The sequence below is a fragment of the Ammospiza nelsoni genome, chromosome 15 (assembly GCF_027579445.1).
Source record: "Ammospiza nelsoni isolate bAmmNel1 chromosome 15, bAmmNel1.pri, whole genome shotgun sequence".
In the NCBI taxonomy this organism is placed as follows: domain Eukaryota; kingdom Metazoa; phylum Chordata; class Aves; order Passeriformes; family Passerellidae; genus Ammospiza; species Ammospiza nelsoni.
Window position 1 is genome coordinate 7546397 of NC_080647.1, and position 19922 is coordinate 7566318.

Below are 19922 nucleotides of genomic sequence, written 5' to 3' on the forward strand. Positions count from 1 at the left end.
GGGAATCATCGAGTTGGATCTGAAGCGACGGGAGGATTTTTATTTTAGAGAGAAAACAGACGTTGATTCTTTTTAGTTGCTTCCTCTTAACAAGAGGGAGTTTCGCTGGCGGGGAAGCGGGGATGGCTCTGGTGCCGTGCTGACACCTGCTGTCAGCACTGCCGTGGGACTCCGAGCCCAGCCCAGCCCAGCTCCCCGAGCCCAGCCCAGCTCCCCGAGCCCAGCCCGGCCCAGCCGGGAATCTCCGGCCGTTTCTGGGGGGATTTTCACGGAACGGGGAAAAGCGTGGGGCAGCCGGGCAGGGAGGCTTGGGCAGCTGTGGGAGTGTAAAGGCACAGGAGGAATCTTGCAGATAGAGGTAACAACTTTCACAGAATCCCGGAGTGGTTCGGGTTGGGAAGGACCTTGAAGGCGATCTGGTTTCAGCCCTGCCATGGATGGCCTTGGACGCTCCAGGGATTGGGGCAGCTTCTCTGCACAGCCTGTGCTAGGGCCTCACCACCCCGACAGTAAAGATTTTGTTCCTAATATGGAATCTAAACCTGCACTCTCAGTCTAAACCCATTCATTCCCCCTTTCCTGTCACTACATGTATTTGTGAACAGCCCCTCTCTGTCTATCCTGTAAATTCCCTTCAGGCACTGGAAGGGGCAATTAGGTCACACCGAAGCTTTCTCATCTCCAGGCTGAACAATGCAAATTCTCCCAGCCTTTCCTCATATTGGAGGTGCCCTATTCCTGTGATGAACTTGGTGACCCTCTTTGTCCCCAGCCCAGCGGGCTGCCAGGGATGAAGAACCGCGAAGCCGGTGTCCCACTCCGGACACCCGCCAGTGTCACAGCCCAGGACCCCTCCCCCGCAGGTCTCTTCCCGCAGGGGGCTGAGAGGAGTTTGTTATGGAGTTTGTTCAAGTTCGTTCAAGTTACCGAGTGTCGAGCAGGAGCTCGTGGAGGGACAACGCGGCGCTCACAGAGCAGCCCTCTGAGGGGCTGCGGCCGCCATAACAGAGCTGCCATGTTGAGGGGCCGGGCAGGGACCGTGCCTCGGTGCCTCACCCAAATCCGTCCCCCGCCACAGAGCGGGTGCCTCGGTGCCACACTCAAACCTGTCCCCCACCACAGCACGGGTGCCTCGGTGCCACACTCAAACCTGCCCCCCCGGGCGCAGCTGGGCCAGGCCGTGACGCAGCACGCCGGAAGTGAGCGGTGACGACGGGGCGGGGCCGCCTCCGGTGCCTCAGCAAAACCCTTCCGGGTGGGGGTGGCCCTGGCGGGCGGGTCCCGCGGCCGAGGCGGCGATGGCGGGAGCGCGGCGGTGAAGGAGCGCAGCGGGGCCGGGGCCGCGCCGGGCGCTGACGGGGATCTCGCTCCCCCCAGGACGGCGCGGGAGCAGTGGGGCCTCGCCCTTCACCTGAGGCGGGCCGGGGCTATGCGAGGGCCGCGGTGCCGCCTGCCCTAGGCCCGGGCCCGGCGGGGAGCGGCGAGCGGGGCCCGATGCGGGAGTACAAGGTGGTGGTGCTGGGCAGCGGGGGGGTGGGGAAGTCCGCCCTGACGGTGCAGTTCGTCACCGGGACCTTCATCGAGAAGTACGACCCCACCATTGAGGACTTCTACCGCAAGGAGATCGAGGTGGACTCGTCCCCCTCGGTGCTGGAGATCCTGGACACGGCGGGCACCGAGCAGTTCGCCTCCATGCGCGACCTCTACATCAAGAACGGGCAGGGATTCATCCTCGTCTACAGCCTGGTGAACCAGCAGTCCTTCCAGGTAACGTCGCCCGGGCTCCCGTCCTCGGCCGGGGCCGGCCCTGCCCCGGGGAAGGCGCTGGGCCGAGGAGGAAGTTTTAGGGGTAGCCACGTGTGCGTGGAAAGCGCTTTATCTGCCCAGGGCCAAAAGTGTAAATGCCCGGCTTGGAAGCGCGTTTACCAGCCCTGCTTCCTGATGGAAAACTGCTTGCTTTGCAGGTACTTATCAGGGTGCCACCATTGTTAAATCCCACGCAGAGCTGGAGAACAATGACTAGCTCCCACTTCCCCAACAGAAATCTCTTGGCAATCCCCCTTTGTGAAGAAATCACTCGATATTAAACCCGAGACTTCCCCTTCCAACCCCCTCTCCTTCCTAAAAGGCATGTTTCTGCAGTTGCTCTTAAAGAGAGTCTCATTGTTCTGCAGTTGTGACTTGTTAAGTGAGCTGCTATTTTCCGCTCCCTGCCCCCAAAATATATTCCTGTCCAGCACGAGCTCCATGCTCTCACAGCGTAGGTGGAGTACTGGAGAGGAGAGCTAGCTATACACGATCATTTGTGGATCTGGATTTGATTTCTACTATTAAAACTCTCCAAAAAAAAAAAAAAAAAAGGAAATGTCTCAGCTAGTAGTGGTCTAAGCTGCCTGTAGAAGCGGGGCTTTGTTTTTGGGCAATAAGTGAGTATAGCAGCGCTCCGTGCAGCGCGGGGATTTGCAGCTCCTGCCTTGGCTGGGCTGCTGAGCTGGGTGTGTTCCAGCTGCTTGGCAAGACCTTGCACACCCCCACTGTTTGCTTCTGCTGAAGGCTAAACCTTATCTCAGCAGAGGCCTCGAAACAACCCTGTGCAAGCTGAAGGCACGCTTATCTTTGGAAAACAACAGCAGTGGCATTGGGATATTGGGATGCTTCTGCTCTCATTTTCACGGATTTTTGGGTTCCAGCGAGCCCTCATTATTTGAGGAATGGATGTGCAGTAATCCACCTTGTTATTATTTAATTATTCCCGTCTGTCTGTAGTGTTTGCTCTGAAGGCTGTAGGTGTAAACCTCTCTGCAGTTCTTTGCACAGTGGTAACTTCAAACGCTGGGATTGCTTTGTCTCAGAACTATGCAAGAATTTGTAGTACTGATAGCAACTTAAAACACTCAGGGGGCAGAGGAGGCTGACTCAGACTTTCAAGTGTAAACGCCCCGTGTCGGCTCAGGCTTGAATAAATGCATCTCTAGGTAATAAAATCTCTTTACAACATCTAATTTGGTTACTTACATGTGATTAAATGTGTTCACAATGAATTATTCTAAGCATTCCAGAATGAGAAGGCTTTATTTAAATTGATGGCTTTCTCAAGCTGTAAACTAAGCGCAAACTTCCTAAATGGTTGTGTAATGGCATGCCCCTGCTAGGGTTACAGGTCCTTAGACTTGAGACAACTTCTTCAGAAAAATGAAACCTGCCTTCAGAGCAGCAGTGCCGTGTCCTGCTCTGGCTGAGACTGAGAGCACAGCAGTCACTTTCTGTTTGTTAAGGCATGTAAATTCTCTGAAGTGTGCATGCTTTTATAGAAAAGAAGAAGTAACTTAGTGGTAGGTAGTAAATTTTCTCTGAATTCTAGATTTGCGTGCCTATGAGTTTAAAAAGTCTTCTGATGTATTTTTAACGTTCAGCTGCCCGTGAGGGTTATTAAATGTGTTCTGTGTAGCAGTTCCATGTATCCCTTGCATGTACTAACCAGCTGGATTGTCTGACCAGGACATCAAGCCCATGAGGGACCAGATTGTCCGGGTGAAGAGATACGAGAAAGTTCCTCTGATCCTGGTGGGGAATAAAGTGGATCTGGAGTCGGAGAGGGAAGTCCCGTCTGCAGAAGGCAGAGCCCTGGCTCAGGAGTGGGGCTGTCCCTTCATGGAGACGTCAGCCAAGAGCAAAACGATGGTGGATGAACTGTTTGCTGAGATCGTCAGGCAAATGAACTATGCCTCCCTGCCTGAAAAACAAGATCAATGTTGTACAACTTGCATCGTCCAGTGAGAGAGATTATGAAAAACCTCAACCATGGCCATACAGAGCAGGTTGGTGGAATAGTCATAACTAACTGAGGTGCCTAAACGTGGTGTTTCAGTAAGAGATAAAGGGACAGGGAGTCTGAAGTTGAGGCAGCCTTCCTCCAAAAGAGATGGGAACTTGTGCATATGGTTGAGTCAAATGGACTTCTTGTGTTACCTCAGCAGGGTTAGTCAGGGAATGCTGCATTTGCTTGCAGTAATTTTACAATGACACAAAGTGAATGATCTCATCTGCACCTATTTTGACTGTCAGTGCTGTATTTGATGCTGTGTTATTCTGCATAAGTGCTTTGTGATGTTGCAGTGGGTTTGTTCTTGTAGCTGGTATCTGAATTATTTTCTAGTAATGGGAGTTACCTTGGAGTTCAATGGGATTATTGTGACCAAGTTTCCCAGTAGTTTTGCTGAGAAGACTTTGAGCTTGTTTTAAAGAAATAAAGTTCTGTAGTACAGAAACTGACAGTACCTTCTGCCTTATCAGTGGGATAAGTTTCTCTTGCAAGAGAACCACCCTGAGTGGTGAGAAGTGGCTCAAAGCCCACATGTAATAGTCAAGGGCGTGCACCAAGTGCTCTTCATCTCAAATCTCCAGAGCAGAGAGCACACTGTAAAATGGCTTCCCAATGCACAACTCCTTTCCCAGTGACTCACAAGAGGTGTGATGAGAGTCCAGTGTTCAGAGGGCTCTCTGTAAGCCTTCCCCTGTGTCAGGTGTTGGTTTAAATTTTCATTTTTTTCCCTCCAGGACAGCTGCCTTTGGCCTTTCACATGTTTGGTCTTTTTCATCACCTTTTTCCTCCTCACTTTGCACAGGTCTGTCCCTCCCCAGTGTGCATTCCCATGGGGCGATTCTGAACCCTCCCCACTCCTGTTTCCCCTGTAGCTGTTGCAGGTCTTGTTTCACCTCTGGCTCAGATCCATGTGCCTGCAAAGCACCCTTGGTGTGCTCTGGGTGCAGCCAGCTGGGCCCTCAGACCTGCAGTTGTCTGTTGGACCTTCACAAACAACTCGTGATCTCTGAGAGCAAGTGCAGGAATGAGGGAGGATGTGGAAACTCAGGGGAAGGAACTGCCCCTCCTGACAGCTGCACTGCTGGAGGCTCACTCCACTGCCATGGTAGTAACTTGCTTAACTCAAAGGAGCTTTTTGTGTCTGAGTGACAAGAGGGGAAAATAGGTTATTACTGGAAGCTTTGGACCATGTATCCTCTTTAATCTTGAATGCAAGGTCAGAGTGAAGTCTCAAAGCTTCTCTTTGAGATTGTTATCAAGTGCTTTGTAAATATCAAATTTTAGGTGCTCCTGGCCCTAGCACTGTCATGCTACAGATAATACATGATGTTTTTATCTCCAGTTCTGTGAAATTAGGAAGGGCTGCTGTCACTGTGTAAGAGGTGTGAGTTTGAGATTTGCTTGTTGAAAGGTGAGTGAGCTTGTTTTGGAGCAGAGGAAAATACAAATAAAGTCTTTCATTGTACATTAATCACAGAGTCCATGGAGTTCTAGGAAGAAATTAATCTAAGAAATTACTGCCTTTTTTTAAAATTGAGTGCTGCAGGGGTAATATCCTGAATTGTGTATAGTAATGCAATGTTGCAGCTATTTCTAAGGCAGCTTCACAAACAAGATTATGTGGACTAGAAGTATCATACCAAAGGATATGGCAATCCCCTGGGTTACTAATGGTTTTTTTTTTGCAGGTTACTGTCTTAAACTCTGACAAATTCAGGCCTTTCATCCTTGAAATTTAGAGTTCTGGAATTGATTGCTTCTTAGGAAGGCTTTGTAACTTGTCTGTTTCTGGATTTAGCACTAAGCACATTTAATCTTAAAGGTGAAATGGAATAAGGGGCAGGGCCACATGTTATTCCTTTGAATGATAACTTTTACCTAGATTTGGTGGCTTCCTAAACATGTTCTTCCTTCAGAAGAAACATCTGTATTCTTACGTCTTTGTGAGGTCTTGAGACAGGGGATCTAAGCTTTTGTGATAGAGATTTCCTCTCCTTCCTTTTGCCTGGCTTGGACAATCACCCCAAGCCTTTAGCAGCAAACTGCTTCCTTGCTTCTGGGGGCTGCTGTCTCTGCCTGGTGTAGTCTCATCACCTGTGCCAAACAAGTCTTTCCTTCCTGATCCATTTCCTCTTCACTCCAGTTCTCACCACGTCTGGAACTTTTATTACTCATTCTGGATTTTCACAGGCTTCATGCTCTGTATATTTCATTTCAGGCTAACACTTTTGGGGTACTTTCCTTTCCTGGCTCCCACTCTATCCTTGTTCTTTGAGTAGATGTAGGATCTCATTAACTTTATCATAAGCCTTTGCTGCTTGATAATTTCTGTCTGATGTGCTCTGGTAGGAGAGGTGCTGATGATGTCTGGTGATAGCTCTAATCAGCTTTGTAATCCTGCTTATCTGTGATCCAGAAAACAATTGCTACCTGTCAGACCTCTGCTTTAGGAGTGACCCCTCCTAGGTAAATTGCAACTGAGGTAGAACCACCTGTCTGAAAGAAAATCTGTGGGTTTCAACTACAGCTGTGTCCTGGGATCATCATCATCATCATCTCTGAGTTCTGCAACCTGGCTGTGTCCAGGAGGAGTTTTGGGTGTGTCAGCTCACAGAGCAGTACATACAAGAGTTTGTGTTCCTGCAGTTCTGGTGCCAGGAGGGCACCAGAGGGCTGGGCTGGGTTTATTTTCTGAGCCTAGCTTTGCCTGAGGCTGTTCCAGTGTCAGTTTTAACTCTCAGGTACCACTCACCCTGAGCCCTTTGTGGTGCTGATACTTCTGCCTGTCTGTCAGCTGTGATGTGTAGGTTCTTTCATGACACTTTTGAGAAACACTTGCTAAACTGTTGTTCCAGTCAGCTGCCTTGGCTGAGATGGAGGATGGAACATAACTGCCTAGTCAGGATAACCCTTAGTTCCTTTTAAAAATGTGTGTTATTCTCACATCCTGTTTCCCACCTCCTCTTTTGTGTTTCTGCAGTGGTCTTCTGTGGTTTTGCTCTTGTATTCAGAGATGGGAGAATTCCAGAACCTGCTTTGTGTTCCTTGCTCCTTGAGTTTTCAGTATAACACTGTTTTGTATTTTGAGTCTTCTGTGAAGTATGGTACCTGGTAGAGTGCTTGTGCACTGAAGTCTTTCTGATACTAATAGGATTGGTAACACCTTAAAGGTTGGGATGAAAGACTGATTCTGGTTTCTGTCCCCTGTGTTCATGAGTAACTGGTATGAGCAAGGCTGAAGGAAGAGGAATACTCTTGGAACAAAAACTGAAATTGTACTCTGTTCTGGTCTGTGTGGCTGTGCACAGACACATTTATGATACTATATTGTCTAACTTCCCCTTCTCTCCTGCCTGCTCACAGAATAGAGAGTGGTATAAAATATCACAGGCAAATGAAGCCAGATGAGGTATCCTGTAGTGTTAATTTTAGTAATTAAACACAAATGGAAAGGTGACAAATCTGAACTGGGATGTCCCTAACCTGCAAATGCAGGGATGCTGAAGGGCATGTGGATGAAAACACCATTCATTCATTTTTCTGTTCTTACTATTCCCAGCAATTCTTTGCTGGGTTTAGATGAAGTTTTTGGGGTGGATCTAACTCTGATAGGATGAGGAGCTACACTGTAAATGATTTGCCTCTTCTGTGCTCTAAGCAAAGATAAAAAAATCTATTAGGCAGGTCTAATCCATCCCCATTAGAAACTAAAGGTTGGTTTGCTGCTTCTGACACTGCAGGGACTCTGTCTGAAACTTGTGCACCAGCAACAGTGTGTGGGGTGGGAGTGATCTCCCAGATTGAGAGAGAATTGCTGTTAGTTGGAAAACTACAAACCAGCAAGAAAAACCTGACTGTTGGCTCCTGTCAGGGCAGCAGTGCTGCTCCTGAGTGCTGACCAGTTGTTAGGCAAGAAGGGGAGCCCTGGCCATGTCAGAGCACTCTGAGGTGGCAGGCTGTTAGCTGAGAGCAAACCAACAGCTGGAAAGAAATGGTGCAGTAGGAAACACAAGGTCCTGACTCATTTGGAGAAATTGAAGAATTGAGAAGTCTCTTCAAAATCCCTGAAAAGTCATAGATCACAAAGCTAGAGTGAAGTACATGCACATGCATATGACAGGTTTCTACAGACTTTAAGCTTCACCTGAGACTTCTAGGATATCTCTGCATATAAATCCTGGGAGTTACAAGCAAGTTATCTAAAATGCAAAGATGGTTTGATCACATTGATAACATGTTGGTGTACTTGATTGAGGATGGTGGTGTACAGCTCTGTCCCTGCTGAGGCTGTCTGAATGCTAAGGGGCTTTTTTTGGAGTCATTTAGAGGGTCTGATTGCTGAGAACACAGGTGTCAAAACTGACTTAGCTGGCTCATCTGCCTGTTCCCAGAACTTGTGCTAAGGCCCTTGCTGTGTGTTAGTGGGTATTACACATACACTGGGTCCTGCATTGGTGCATCTGTACACAAGAACTTAAATTTCCTGGCTTTTTCAGATCTTTAGGTGCAATTTCCTATCCCAGAGCAGCAGCTGTTAGAGAGTGAATAGCAATAGGTTGTTGCCTGCTTGCCTCTTGTATTACCAGAGTTAGTGGAGCATTTGGGAATGCTGCTGTGGAAAACAGTGCTTTGGAGCTCAGGATGGAAACTGGCCATTCCAGGCTGGGGAGGAGCCCTGTTCACTTTGGATATGTATTGAATCTGGCTTTCATTAGGTTTTTTTTGTTTGTTTGTTTAAATTGCAGATAAAACTCAGAGGAAACTTGCACAGATGCTGCTTTGGAGAACTTTCAGCCCAGGTTGCAGAGCTGAGCCTTGGTAAACCTGTCTCTATTACAGCACATTGCCATACATCTAAGTGCATAAGGTTGGTGGCCTCCAGGATCCACACACCTTAATCAGAATGCTTAGCATGTTTACCATAAGTTTTAAAATCTGTTCTTTATCTATCAGTCCTTTTATAGCTTTCTAAGTTCATATAATGGCTAATATGCAAGAGTTCATTTTTAATATTTTAATTGATTTCTTTAATCAATTCTGAATTTGTATTTATTAAATACTTAAACTCAGTATTACCTACTCAATGCCTTTTAAAAGAAGAGAGTTTTAATGGAGAATAAGTTGAGCCTTAAACAAATGGTTACTTCTGTATATTACCTCGCATCAGTGCTTATTTCTATTTGCAAGGTTTTCTCCTACAATGTAGTTGGTCATTCTTTGAAACTTTTTGTTTACGTGTGACAGTGTCATGGAAAGATACTGAAGGCACCCTGTATGGATGTAGTATCCCTTTTCTTGGCAAATGCAGCTGTGACAATGTGTTTGGAACTGGTGTGGTTTGACAGTAGGGATTACTTGGAATGGCATAGAAAGTCTCCAGCTGATGTTTCTGGCAATCTCGGGTTTCTTAATTGAAAATGACAATTGTAGCATTGAAAAACAGCAGCACACTTTTCCTTCTACTGAGTTTCTAAACTTGTTTGTTTACAAATTGCTTCTCTATGCCTTTGAAAAGGGATAATGTATCCTTCAAAATGGGCTCTATGCCTACTCTGTCAGCTCAGCTTTGCCTGGCACAGTAAGAGACATCTAGTAGACCTCTGCATATGTAAATCTAATGCAAATAAGATCACTTTACATTTTATAGTTTCTAATATTTGTCTTTCTGAATAATATTTTAAAGCAATATTTGTTAAAATTTTTCTTGCACTGTCACAAATTGCTTTTTAGTTTGGTTTTTTTTCCCCAATAAACAAGTTTAATATTAGAGACAAGTTGGTGTAACAAGGGGAAAAGCACCAGGTTTCAGTGATACTAACTGCAAGCGTGCTTTAAACAGCCATTGCCTTCCTTATTGTTTACCTGATCAACATTTTCTCTGAATACTTGAAAATTTTAACAATAACACAGGTATAAAGAGCAGAATGAAAATGTACAAAGAACAGACGAAATCTTTTTGTTCACCTCTATTAACGTGTTGCATACATGAGAGCTTTTTCTAGCAGTGGTTTAAAATGTGTAATTTTTTTTTGCAGAAATTTAATAACTGCAGCTCACCTACTGCACCAAAGTTCTAGGTTTTTAGGAGCCCAGCTTTAGTCATTTGAACATGCTTCTAGAAATGTACATTCTTTCCCTGTAATAGTTAAATATCTATGAGAAAAGCTCCAGTAAAAGCAGTGATGGATATATGAGGTTAAGCAGTTGAAAACTCACAAATTGTATTGTGGATGATGGCATTTAAAACAATAAAAGATCACCGGTACAGTATCTCAATATTAATGTGTTTTATTGGTAATAATGCAGGCTGACTTGACAATATTAGCAGAAATAAAGATTGTGTCTACATTCAGTGTTGAATTTGAATCCTGGAAAGAAGAGGACAGGATTTCTGCCTGGTTATTAAAACACCTGAGTCTTTTTCTGTGGGGTTACTTGAAATTTTTTTTTCCTTTTTGTACAAACTTTATAAACAGGCTGAGGCTAATACTTAGGTTTGCACTTTAATATCAGAATTAAACCAAACCTTGTATTCAAGCTAGACTTTTTTTTAAGTGATGGTTGTTGATCATTTTGGTAGGTTGTAAGGAAGTAATAGGATATGGAAGTAATTCATAAAGATCCTAGTTTTCCTTTGTCTAAGAAGGAAAAAGTTGGTTGATATTGATCAGTGGTTCATTCCTATGGGTAGTTTTCAAAGCAGTGTTCATTTTCATTGACCTCAGCAAAAAAAGAAAAAAAGAAAAAAAAAACCACAAAAAGACAAACAAATGAAAAAAAACCTTAAACTTGAACTAGCTTAGAGTGACAGGACTGGGAAAATGAGAGATGGTTTCTTCAGCACACTTTGGGGGGAAAAAGGGACCAAAAGTTTATTTAGGCTTCCTCAATAGTTTGCATGTGAAGTTGCTTATTAGAGTAAGAGGCTAATAATAAATGCAATATGTATTGTCTTTACTATGGCATCTGTTTAGGAGTTGTTCAAATCACTGCAGTAGGGCTCTACAAATAAAAATGTAACCTAACATCTTGTATCTAATGTACTGTATCTTTATCAGTGATAGGTGAAATCTGGAATAACAAGTGCAAAAATGGAACAATTACCTATAATGCTTTGTAAAAAGTTTTTTCCAGTAGAATTCATTCTTGTCATTTTGTAAGACAACCCTACAGTCCACCTGTTTGTAACTTTTTTAATAAAATAGATACCTGTATTACCAAACTGGGGTGAGTAGTCTGTGTTCAGTTTCTTTTGGGGTGGGCTGAACTGACAAGCTGCTGCTGCTTTTTATTTTGTGGGTTGTTTTTGAGGTCCTGGTTTTATTCTAAATGCAGTAACCACATCTGAATTGTCTTGAGTGAGTCCTGGTGTGGGGGAGCAGGGTGTACATCTGTGCCCCAGCTGGGTGTAAAGCTCAGAGGGGAGAGAAGGGGAGCAAGGGCTGTGCATCATCTTCCTGTGCAAGCCAGGCACTCCCTGAGCTGGGGGCCAGTTCAGAGCAGCTCCCTCACAGGCCAGTGTGGTGGAACTTTGGTCAAAAGAAATCTGTGTTTGTCTTGTGTGAGTCTGTAACCTTCTTGTTTCCATGCAGGCCTTATGTGTGTGAAGATGGCCACAAATCCTGACATCACCTTGCAGTGTCTGTAGCTGCCCTCCAGCCAGAGCTGACATCTTCCCACCACCCTGGCAGAGTGAGTGCTCCTGGAGCTCTGCCACAGGACAGGCACAAGATTTTTCCAGAAAACCAAAGTGCCCAAAGCTATTTGATAACAATTATCTTAAATGCTCAGTAAAAGCCCTGAATTTGCCAAGTCAATGATTGTCATCTGGGCCCTGTAACAAAAAGTGCATCTTCCTCAGGACATACAGTCTTGGCACTGACCTTTGGTACTGCATTTGTAACTAAAGCTGTGCATTAATGGAAAATGTGATTTCAAGTTGAGAAAAAGTTGATACCTTGGTACCTTCAGTCCTCAGCAGTGTGTCAGCAGGCAAAACCACGTAGCCTGCTCACCACCCCTCCTCCAGCTGAAGCAGCATTAGCCTTATCTTGTAGGTAGGTTTCTGTGCTGCTCTTCCTGCTCACACTTCCTCTGCTGCAGTAGAGAAGTAGTTTCCATCTTGAGAGGAAAACGATAAAGAAGAGCAGGCTGTGCTTCTAAGTGATTTTGGGTGAGATGTCTGCTTCCCTAAGCTAGCTGAGATGTGAGAGTGAAGCATGCCCTGTTCTCATTAGTGTCACTGAGGGTGGGAGCTGACACTTTAGGATCTGTCTGCTTTGAGGTGTTACTCTTGGGTTCATTGCTGTGTGAGTCTGACTTCTCATGTGGTTTAAAAGAATTTAGAATACAGCAAGAATACTCCCAATTCCTTATGGCACTCAGTGTGACTAAGGAAGCTGCTTCCTATTTCTACTTCTAGGTTGGGAAGTGATGTGAGTTAAACCCCTGTGATTTGCACCACTGGTTTGTTTCCAGGTGACAGTGTAATACAGGCTGGGTTGGGGATTTTAAGGAAGGACATGAGATTGTTATTTAAGCTATTATCTTTCAAAAGTCTTTGGTGCTGAGAATGAACTTGGTTGCTGCTGCACAGGCTTGTGTAGCATCCTTTGTTAAAAAGGTGTGGCAATGTCATGTTGCTCTGTCTGGTTTTGGGGCTGTTAGGTAGTGTTTCATGGCAGCTTTTTCTTTGGTCTACCAGGTCTTGCTCTACAGGTGCCTGCAGTGTCCTGTGCAGCCAGAGGACCGGGATGTCATCAGAGGGCAGGAGCCAACTGCAGCACCAGCCTGTCCCCACCCTGCTCCCTCAGCCAGCACGTGTGACACGTAACTGTGTCTGCCCAGGGCAGAGCTGGGCCCTGCAGCCCGGCTGGGTGTGCAGGGAGGAACTGAGCCACAGGAACCCCACAGCCACAGGAACCCCACACTGGCACAGAGACCCTGCCAGGGCAGAGGGTGAGCTCCGGCCACACCTCGTGTGGAGCTGCACGCTGGCATCTGCCCCGGGAGGCTGGGCTGTAATTACAGTGTGGAGCTAGGTGGAAGTGTCTAGCCTTAATTAAAATGAGATCTGGGTTCCAGAGCAGTACACAGTGACCTGTGAGTTATCTGTGCTGGAAGGCAGCAGCCCTGGCTGGTGACTCACAGCTCTCTGAGGAAACGCGAGCGGCTCCCGGCGCTGCGGGCGCTCTGTCAGGAGATGACGTGGCCTGATGTTCTGCTCTCTGAAAGTGAAATAATGTGGGTTTGGGGTGTTTTACATAGCCCCTTTTATCTCTGCCTGCCCCATGCAGCTGTGAGGGGCAGAGAAGGAGGGCTCTGAGCTCGGTGCAGGGGTGATGTCCTGCTGGCAGCAGGGTGCTGGTGCTGCTGAGGGCAGCGCTGAGCTGGGCTGGCAGTGACCCTGCTGATGGCAGGATTGTGGGGGATGAAACTTGTTCTCTGTGCAAACAATGCATTTAGTATGGAATCAGCTTCCTTGCTGCTGGTGCTCTCCTTCAAAAGAGTTTTCTTCAAGTCCCTCCCAAGGCTCTGGAGCAGTAACTGAAATAATTGATGGGAAAGAGTCTCTCATGTTGTAGGAAGCTGTGAAATATTCACTCACAGGGAGATTTTAGTGCTTGTTTGGTATGAGGCATTTCTGTGCTCCTTGGTGTTCTGCTGGTTCAGTCTGAGTGTGCTGTGAGCTCTCTTAGCAGTGCCTTCTTCCTGAGCACATTTCCAATGATCAGGCTTGTGTGGGATTTGAGACTCAGTGACACTGCCAGTTGTGGGGTGACCTCAGTTGTTTTCCTGGGAAGAAAAATCATAACTGTGGCACTTCCCTCCTGGGGGCATATGGGCAAGGGCGTGTCAGAGATGTGGAGGTGCTTGGACTTGCTTGGAATCAGATGCACCAGCATTGTCGAATAATTTTGAAATTGGACTTCTTGCATGTAAATAAGTAAGTGGACTACAGCTTAAATTACAAAGTTGAAAAATTCTCAGACTTATGAAAAGGATTCATATTTCATACATTTGTGAGACTACAATGTAACTTGTTCTGTCTTAAGGCTCATGCTTCTACTAAAAGCTTTAATTGGTTTGTAAGTGTAACTCAGTAAAGCAAACAATCAGTTTTCTGGGAAATTTCTGGCTTTTCCAGAAATTGTTTTTCTCCTGTCTCTAGGCTGACTAGTTCATACAGTTTAATGTCCTTAGAAAATCTACCTTGACATAATGTTTAAATTATTTGGTCAGCCCAGAAAAGAGAAAATACACTTGCTGTGTGTGACGTTTCTGAAGGGCTACTTGTCTTTTTGGGAGCTGGCAAGATAAGATGAGCAGTTGTCAGCTTGGGATTCATCCTACTGCTGGGACAGATCTTATAACCCTTTTCTTCAAATTAATAATGATTTTGTAAACTCTAACAGCTTGGCTTCTGTGGGAAAACAAGAAGAATTTAACTGAATTTTCAGAAAGCTGATCTATGTTGGAAAAGAGAGAAAGCTGCTCACAGAGCCCATGTAAGTTGCAGCTCTGTGGGGTGGTGAGGGATTTTCTAAGATGATATTGGAATATATATCCTCTCTGCTGGAGGAAGGGGTGTGTGAGGTGAGTGCAGCTCCTGCCTCTGTGTGTTGGGCTGTCATGTGGGGGCTCTGAAGTCCCTTGCAGGGACCGCAGTCACATTACTGATCTTGTCATTATTTTCCATTTGTTGTTCCAGGAATTAGCACAGCCTTGCCAAATGCTCTGGGTCTAATCTCAGTAATGCAGATGTTTTAATAGGTTAGAAGAAAGATTTTAGCTGCAGGGCCTGCCCATTATCAGGCTGTGGTTAGAAGTGCTTGGGTGTCCAGCTGTATTCCTTTCCTTTCAGCTGTCTCTGAAGTAGTTGTCAGCACAGGATCATCCAAATGGCTCCCTCTTGGGGCCCACTTTAATAATCTGAAAGGTTTTGTGAATGTACCCCTGAGACCCTGGGACAGTCACAATGTAGGAATGTTTCCTGGTTTTGGAAATGTGTCTGTCTTGTAGCTGCCACCACCTGCCAGAAGGCCCTGGAAGAGAAGCCATGGAGTGGGGATCACCTTTGATCACTACAAAAGTACCAAGCTCCCAGCTTCAGGTGGATGCTGCTCTGTTCTCCTCTGCCTGCTGTGAAGAGTGGCTTTGACACCCTTCCCCTCTGCTGTGAGCTGTATTCCTGGAAACTGGTGTGCCCTGGTAGGACTGAAGTGTGATGAGGGTCTTTTGGGAAAGAATAAAAGGAAAAAAAGGAGTGGGGGTAGAGGGGCTACCTGGGAAGGAAGTGTTAATAAAATCCAGGATGAAGATCCATGTGGTGGAATGGATCTGATCCATTGGCCAGGAGGTACCTGGAGAACATGTGCATTTCTTTGTCTAGGTGCAATCAAGGCTTACTCAACCAGAGCCATTTGTCTTGAGCCAGAAGAAAACCACATCTGCCATGAAAATAAGCAGTACAGTTCCTTAGAACTCTGTCCTTCCCACTAGGATTCACCTGGTACTGCAGACTCCATTTGGCAGCTTCCTCACATGAGGCCATTGGCTGTAGGATCCTTCCTGATGCTCAGCAAGCGGCCCAGCAATGTGTGAAAAAATAAAGGACAGCAAAAAATAAAGGTACCAGCCCAGTGCTGTGCACTGCTCACAGGTGTGGGGAGGTGCCCCTCTCCTGCTGGAAATCACTGAATGCTGTGCAATGCCCAGGTCCTTGGAGGCACCAGTGCCCCTTTGAGTCAATACATTTAAGAGGCTTTCTCTTGCTGCATAAATTGCTTTCTCATGTCTTTGAAGTGACCTGTTTGAATTAAACATCACAGAGTGCTTTTTATATAGCTGTGCCAACAACAGTGCAACTGGCATATCAGAAATGAGATAAAGTGCTCTGGGTGTCACCAGAGTCAGGGCAGTATTTAGTTTCTTGCACAGCTTGTGCTGTCATTTGTATTTGCTTACAGCAAGCTGCCTTTTGCAGTCCTGGTAATAGTTTTTACATAACATATAAAATCTGAAAAAGGCGGAAAGGTCAGCAATGGCCATGGGTGCACGCTGGAAAGTGTGATTGCAGGAGTGACCTGCTCATCCCTGCACACCGAGTTCTCTCTGTGTTTGTTGTGGGGCACCACCAACACCACGAGAGGGAGCGTGGAGGCAGCGAGTGGCTCCTCCTGGATGGTCCAGCTCAGAGCAGGGCGGTGCTCCGGCCCTGGCGGCCGAACACAGGCTGGAAACAGAACAGAAATGGAAATAAATTCAGGTTCCAGGGCTTCGGGACTCCAAAGAATGTTTTGCACCTAGGGTTAATTTGTCTCAGGTGTCTGGAGTTGCAGTTGTGCTTGGAGTTTTTATTGCATAATTTGGGATTTCCTACACTGTTATTGCAGGTAGGTAAAAAGAGCCACTTACCTTAGCTGCTGAAGCTGAAATAAAAATATAATCATAAGAATAAGATTTGCTTTAACTCTATGATTCCTTTAGCATGAGATTATGCACTAATTTTGCCCTGAAACTGGGGCAAAATGCTGCTGCATAATGTCACCTTCTGATATCAAAATGCTGCTCAGAGAAGTCTCATCCTGCAGTTGGGAGGTTATGGGTGAACCCCACCTAAACACAAAATAAAAAATGCAATTATTTCCATTTTCCCAGCAATTACTCATGAGTAATGAGTTTTAGCACACTTGATGTCAGATTATTACCACCTGATGGTTGGTAAGCAAAATTTGATGAAAATGTAAATGTATAATTATATTTATTGAATTTAATAAACAACAGTTTTGAGGGAGAAGTTTTTAGAAGGGCAGGACATGGCAAGTCAGGTTTAACAGCTGAGATATGTTTAAGATACAATGTGGAGAAAATGTAAAACAATGATCACTGTTATAGGTTTAAAGGAAGGACCATGTACCTGGGCTGTTCCCTACAGATTTGTCTAAATCAACTCTGGTTTTTCCAGCCTGCTCCAGTGTTTTTTCTGCCTCACAATTTAAGGGTCTTTCCTAGGATGTAACTCAGATCTTCCCTGCAATTTCTAGCAAACTCTTCATTTTCTCTTTATCTTGGGAACACAGCTGATCCATTCTGGAGTGGATCTGCATCAATCAGGTGATTGTAATTCCTTTCTTCTCTTTTTAAGCTAAACAAACTCAATTTTTTCAGGCCCTGTGGTTTTTTTAAAAATACTTTTTAGGAGGTATATTTTATAAAAAGTTTAAAGCAACTGTGTGTATGCTGGGAGCCCAGCTGAGAGTGAAGCCATTGCTCCTGGAAGGGCAGCAGGAATGAGGTGGGTACCCCATTCTGGATAGAAATGTCCCTGTTGGCAGTGCTGGTGCCATGCCTTGGGTTCATTACCCAGCTGGGATTGCCTGCTGTGGACCTGGAGCTGTTCAGAGGGATTTTGGCTGTGCCAGAGCCAAGGGCTGGGCTGCTCCCTGGCCCTGCAGCTGGGGGAGTCCTGGCTGGGTGAGGAGGGAACGTGGATGTTCTCCTTGCAGCTCCAGCTGAGGAAGGGGAGGTGAAATGTGAGTGTATGAAAGGTCACAGCTGACCAAAGTCCACCTGGGTGAGTCCTGCCTGGCATTTCAAGTGTGCATTTCTGTCTGCTCAGCAACGAGCTGGGTGTGGGTTCTTGCCTCTTGGACTGTGGTGTTTGACATCTCCTGGCATGTCTCTATTCAATGACTTTATCTATACATCTCAATTTCCTTCCTCTAAACCATATTTGAAGATAAACATGACAAAGTCTAAGGGACAGCAATGCACGGTGATGCAGGGGCAGCATGTCATGTCCCTTCTCTGCCACAGTTTGTTCTCTCACAGCCTGCTGCTCTCTCAGGAGGCAGTGGGGAGGTTTGGGGCATTTCCTTGCCCATCCCCAGCCCCAAACCAGGACAGCAGCTCTGCCCTGGCTGGCTCAGTGCCCAGTGACCATGCTCACCCTTCAGGAGGTTCTGCAGGGTGTAGCTCAGTGCTCAGCTCTCTGCCCTGGCTCTGCCCTCGCTCCACCACTGACAGGGAACAAAGGAGAAACACCCAAAAATTTCTCCTTGGGAAAAGTGACAGCAGGGTTTGGGAGGAAGGAAACTTCTTGGTTCTTGCTCTGCTCAGTCCATCCCAGCAAGCTGCAGGGTATTTGAGAGGCTGAGGAAGACCCTGGCCAATGCATCCAGACTAATATGAAGTCAGAGGCACTCGGTGGAAGAAAATCCTTCCTGGGAGAAGTGGTGCAATGGAGGATGGTGCTAGCAGGGTCCAGAGTATTTAAAATCAAGGGCTGAGCAAGGAGCCCTGAAGCAGAACTCACTCCATCAGGCTGCTCCTCAGGGCCCTCAGTGCTCTGGTGCTGCTGCTTGGGGTCCCCTCCTCACCTGCCACTGTGGCTGTGCTTGCCCCTCATGGGTTCTGTGCTTTCCTGCACCATTTTCACATTTTCCCTGCCCCTGCAGATAAGGAGGACATACATACCAGGCTGGGCTGTGGCATTGGCTCAGGCCAGGAGCCAGAATTCCTCCTGGTGCTCCCCTTGTGTGCTGCTCCAGCTGGCCCCCCAGTCACCTCCAGAAGAAGGAGACAGGTGGGGGTAAAAAAAGTTTCTCATCTGCTCAGACAGCAACAATCTCCATGCCCCAAGCAATCCTTGCTTGTCCCACATCTCTTCTTGCTGTCCTTTAGTGTCCGATCCCAAAAAGCTCTTGTTAATGTAGTTTGATCCTGTTTGCTGCTGCTGGCTCCATGCTGTGTCTATGGATGGATTTGTAGGGTGGCCAGAGGTCCTGTCTGACCCAACACAGCCTTATCCTTTATATCAAGGTAGTGCAATAAACCCTTTTCTTCTGCCCACAGCCTGACTGGCCGGTGCCCAGCTTCCAACAGCATCTGTGGAGTCCAGGGTCAGTGCCCTGCCTTGCTAGGAGAGCCTGTAGCAGGGAGACTTGGCTTCTTCTGGGCTTTGGGGCTCCTCTGTTGCACCCCATACATCCCTCCTGCCAGCCCAGAGTCCCCACTGTGCTCCCAGTGCAGAGCTGTGACATGAGAGCCACTCACAGGAGAGCTGCTCCTCTCCTTGTGCTCTCAATATTTGACAGCACAAACATTTTAAGCCTCAGAGGGAGGGTGCACTGAGCCCCCCTGGATGGTTTGTACGTGCTGCTGCCCTTCTCCTGTGACACAAAGAGCTCAGAGCCCAGGGCCACGAGCAGAGCTGGCTTTGTCTTTCACGTGGGGCTGGCACAGGGGCACAGCCATCCCCTTCTGGAGCACAATGGACTCAGCTGATCTGTGGAGCAGCTTCATGGGGAAAAGCAGGTTGGCTTTGATTTTTGGGCTCCTTTTTGTCTTGGTTAGCAGAAGATTTACACATTTTTCTGTGGATAAAAAGCTCTATGGTCTTTCTCTCTGCACCAGAGATGACAAGGTATTATGCTGCCCTGATGGCCTCTGACTTGATATCCTCAGGAATGTTTGGGAAGTGTAAGAGAGGCCAGGGAAAATGGTCTGGAGTGACTTACAGTGGCAGTTTCTGTAAGGGAGCACCAAGCAAAATCTCTGCAGCACTAAATATGTTTTTTTGTTTGCTGAGCCATGTTTCTATTACTCTGGGTCCCACAGGATCTTGTGTGGTTGTGACTTTTTCCAGCAGCAGTAAGGATCCCCTGTGCCAGTCCAGTGCTTGCCTTTGGCACTGCTCAGTGCATTTATTTCTGAAAGGGAGGGCTCCTGCCCAAAGGTGCATTCCCCCAGAAGCTCAGTGGGGTGGTCTCTGATGGGTGAGAGGAACCAGAGGGGTCAGAGAGCTCCTCATGGCCCTGCCCACCTGGGGCAGAGGAGCAGCACAGGCACCCCCAGCACCCAGCACGGAGCAGCCTGGGCTGAGCTGGGCTCTGGCACTCCCAGGAGCAGCTGATAACTGGGGACATGGGCTGTTCAGGTTTGAACTGGGAACCAGGCTGTCTCAAAGGCTTGTGAGACTTCACTAAGCTACTCAGCCAGGGTGTGAGCTGGGAATTAGGAGCAGGTTCTCCTCTGCCTCTCCAGGAAGGACTCACAACTGGTTTTGAGTCCAGCTGGAAACATTTTCCAGTCTCTG

At 46.8% G+C, this 19922-nt stretch overlaps 1 protein-coding gene across 1 annotated transcript; it reads left to right on the forward strand.

Moving 5' to 3' along the window:
* The first annotated feature begins 1295 nt into the window (after positions 1 to 1295).
* Positions 1296 to 11045, forward strand: RAP2C (RAP2C, member of RAS oncogene family). The gene is made up of 3 exons (XM_059482662.1): positions 1296 to 1767; positions 3499 to 3818; positions 8569 to 11045. The coding sequence occupies exons 1-2, from the start codon at positions 1495 to 1497 to the stop codon at positions 3775 to 3777; spliced, it is 552 nt and encodes a 183-aa protein (XP_059338645.1). The 5' UTR covers positions 1296 to 1494; the 3' UTR covers positions 3778 to 3818; positions 8569 to 11045.
* The last annotated feature ends 8877 nt before the right edge of the window (positions 11046 to 19922 follow it).

Excerpts from the sequence above, each read along its gene's own strand:
- RAP2C (XM_059482662.1), top strand. The coding sequence starts at position 1,495 with ATGCGGGAGTACAAGGTGGTGGTGCTGGGCAGCGGGGGGGTGGGGAAG. Across the intron at positions 1,768-3,498 it reads TGAACCAGCAGTCCTTCCAG|GACATCAAGCCCATGAGGGA; the intron begins GTAACGTCGCCC and ends TTGTCTGACCAG.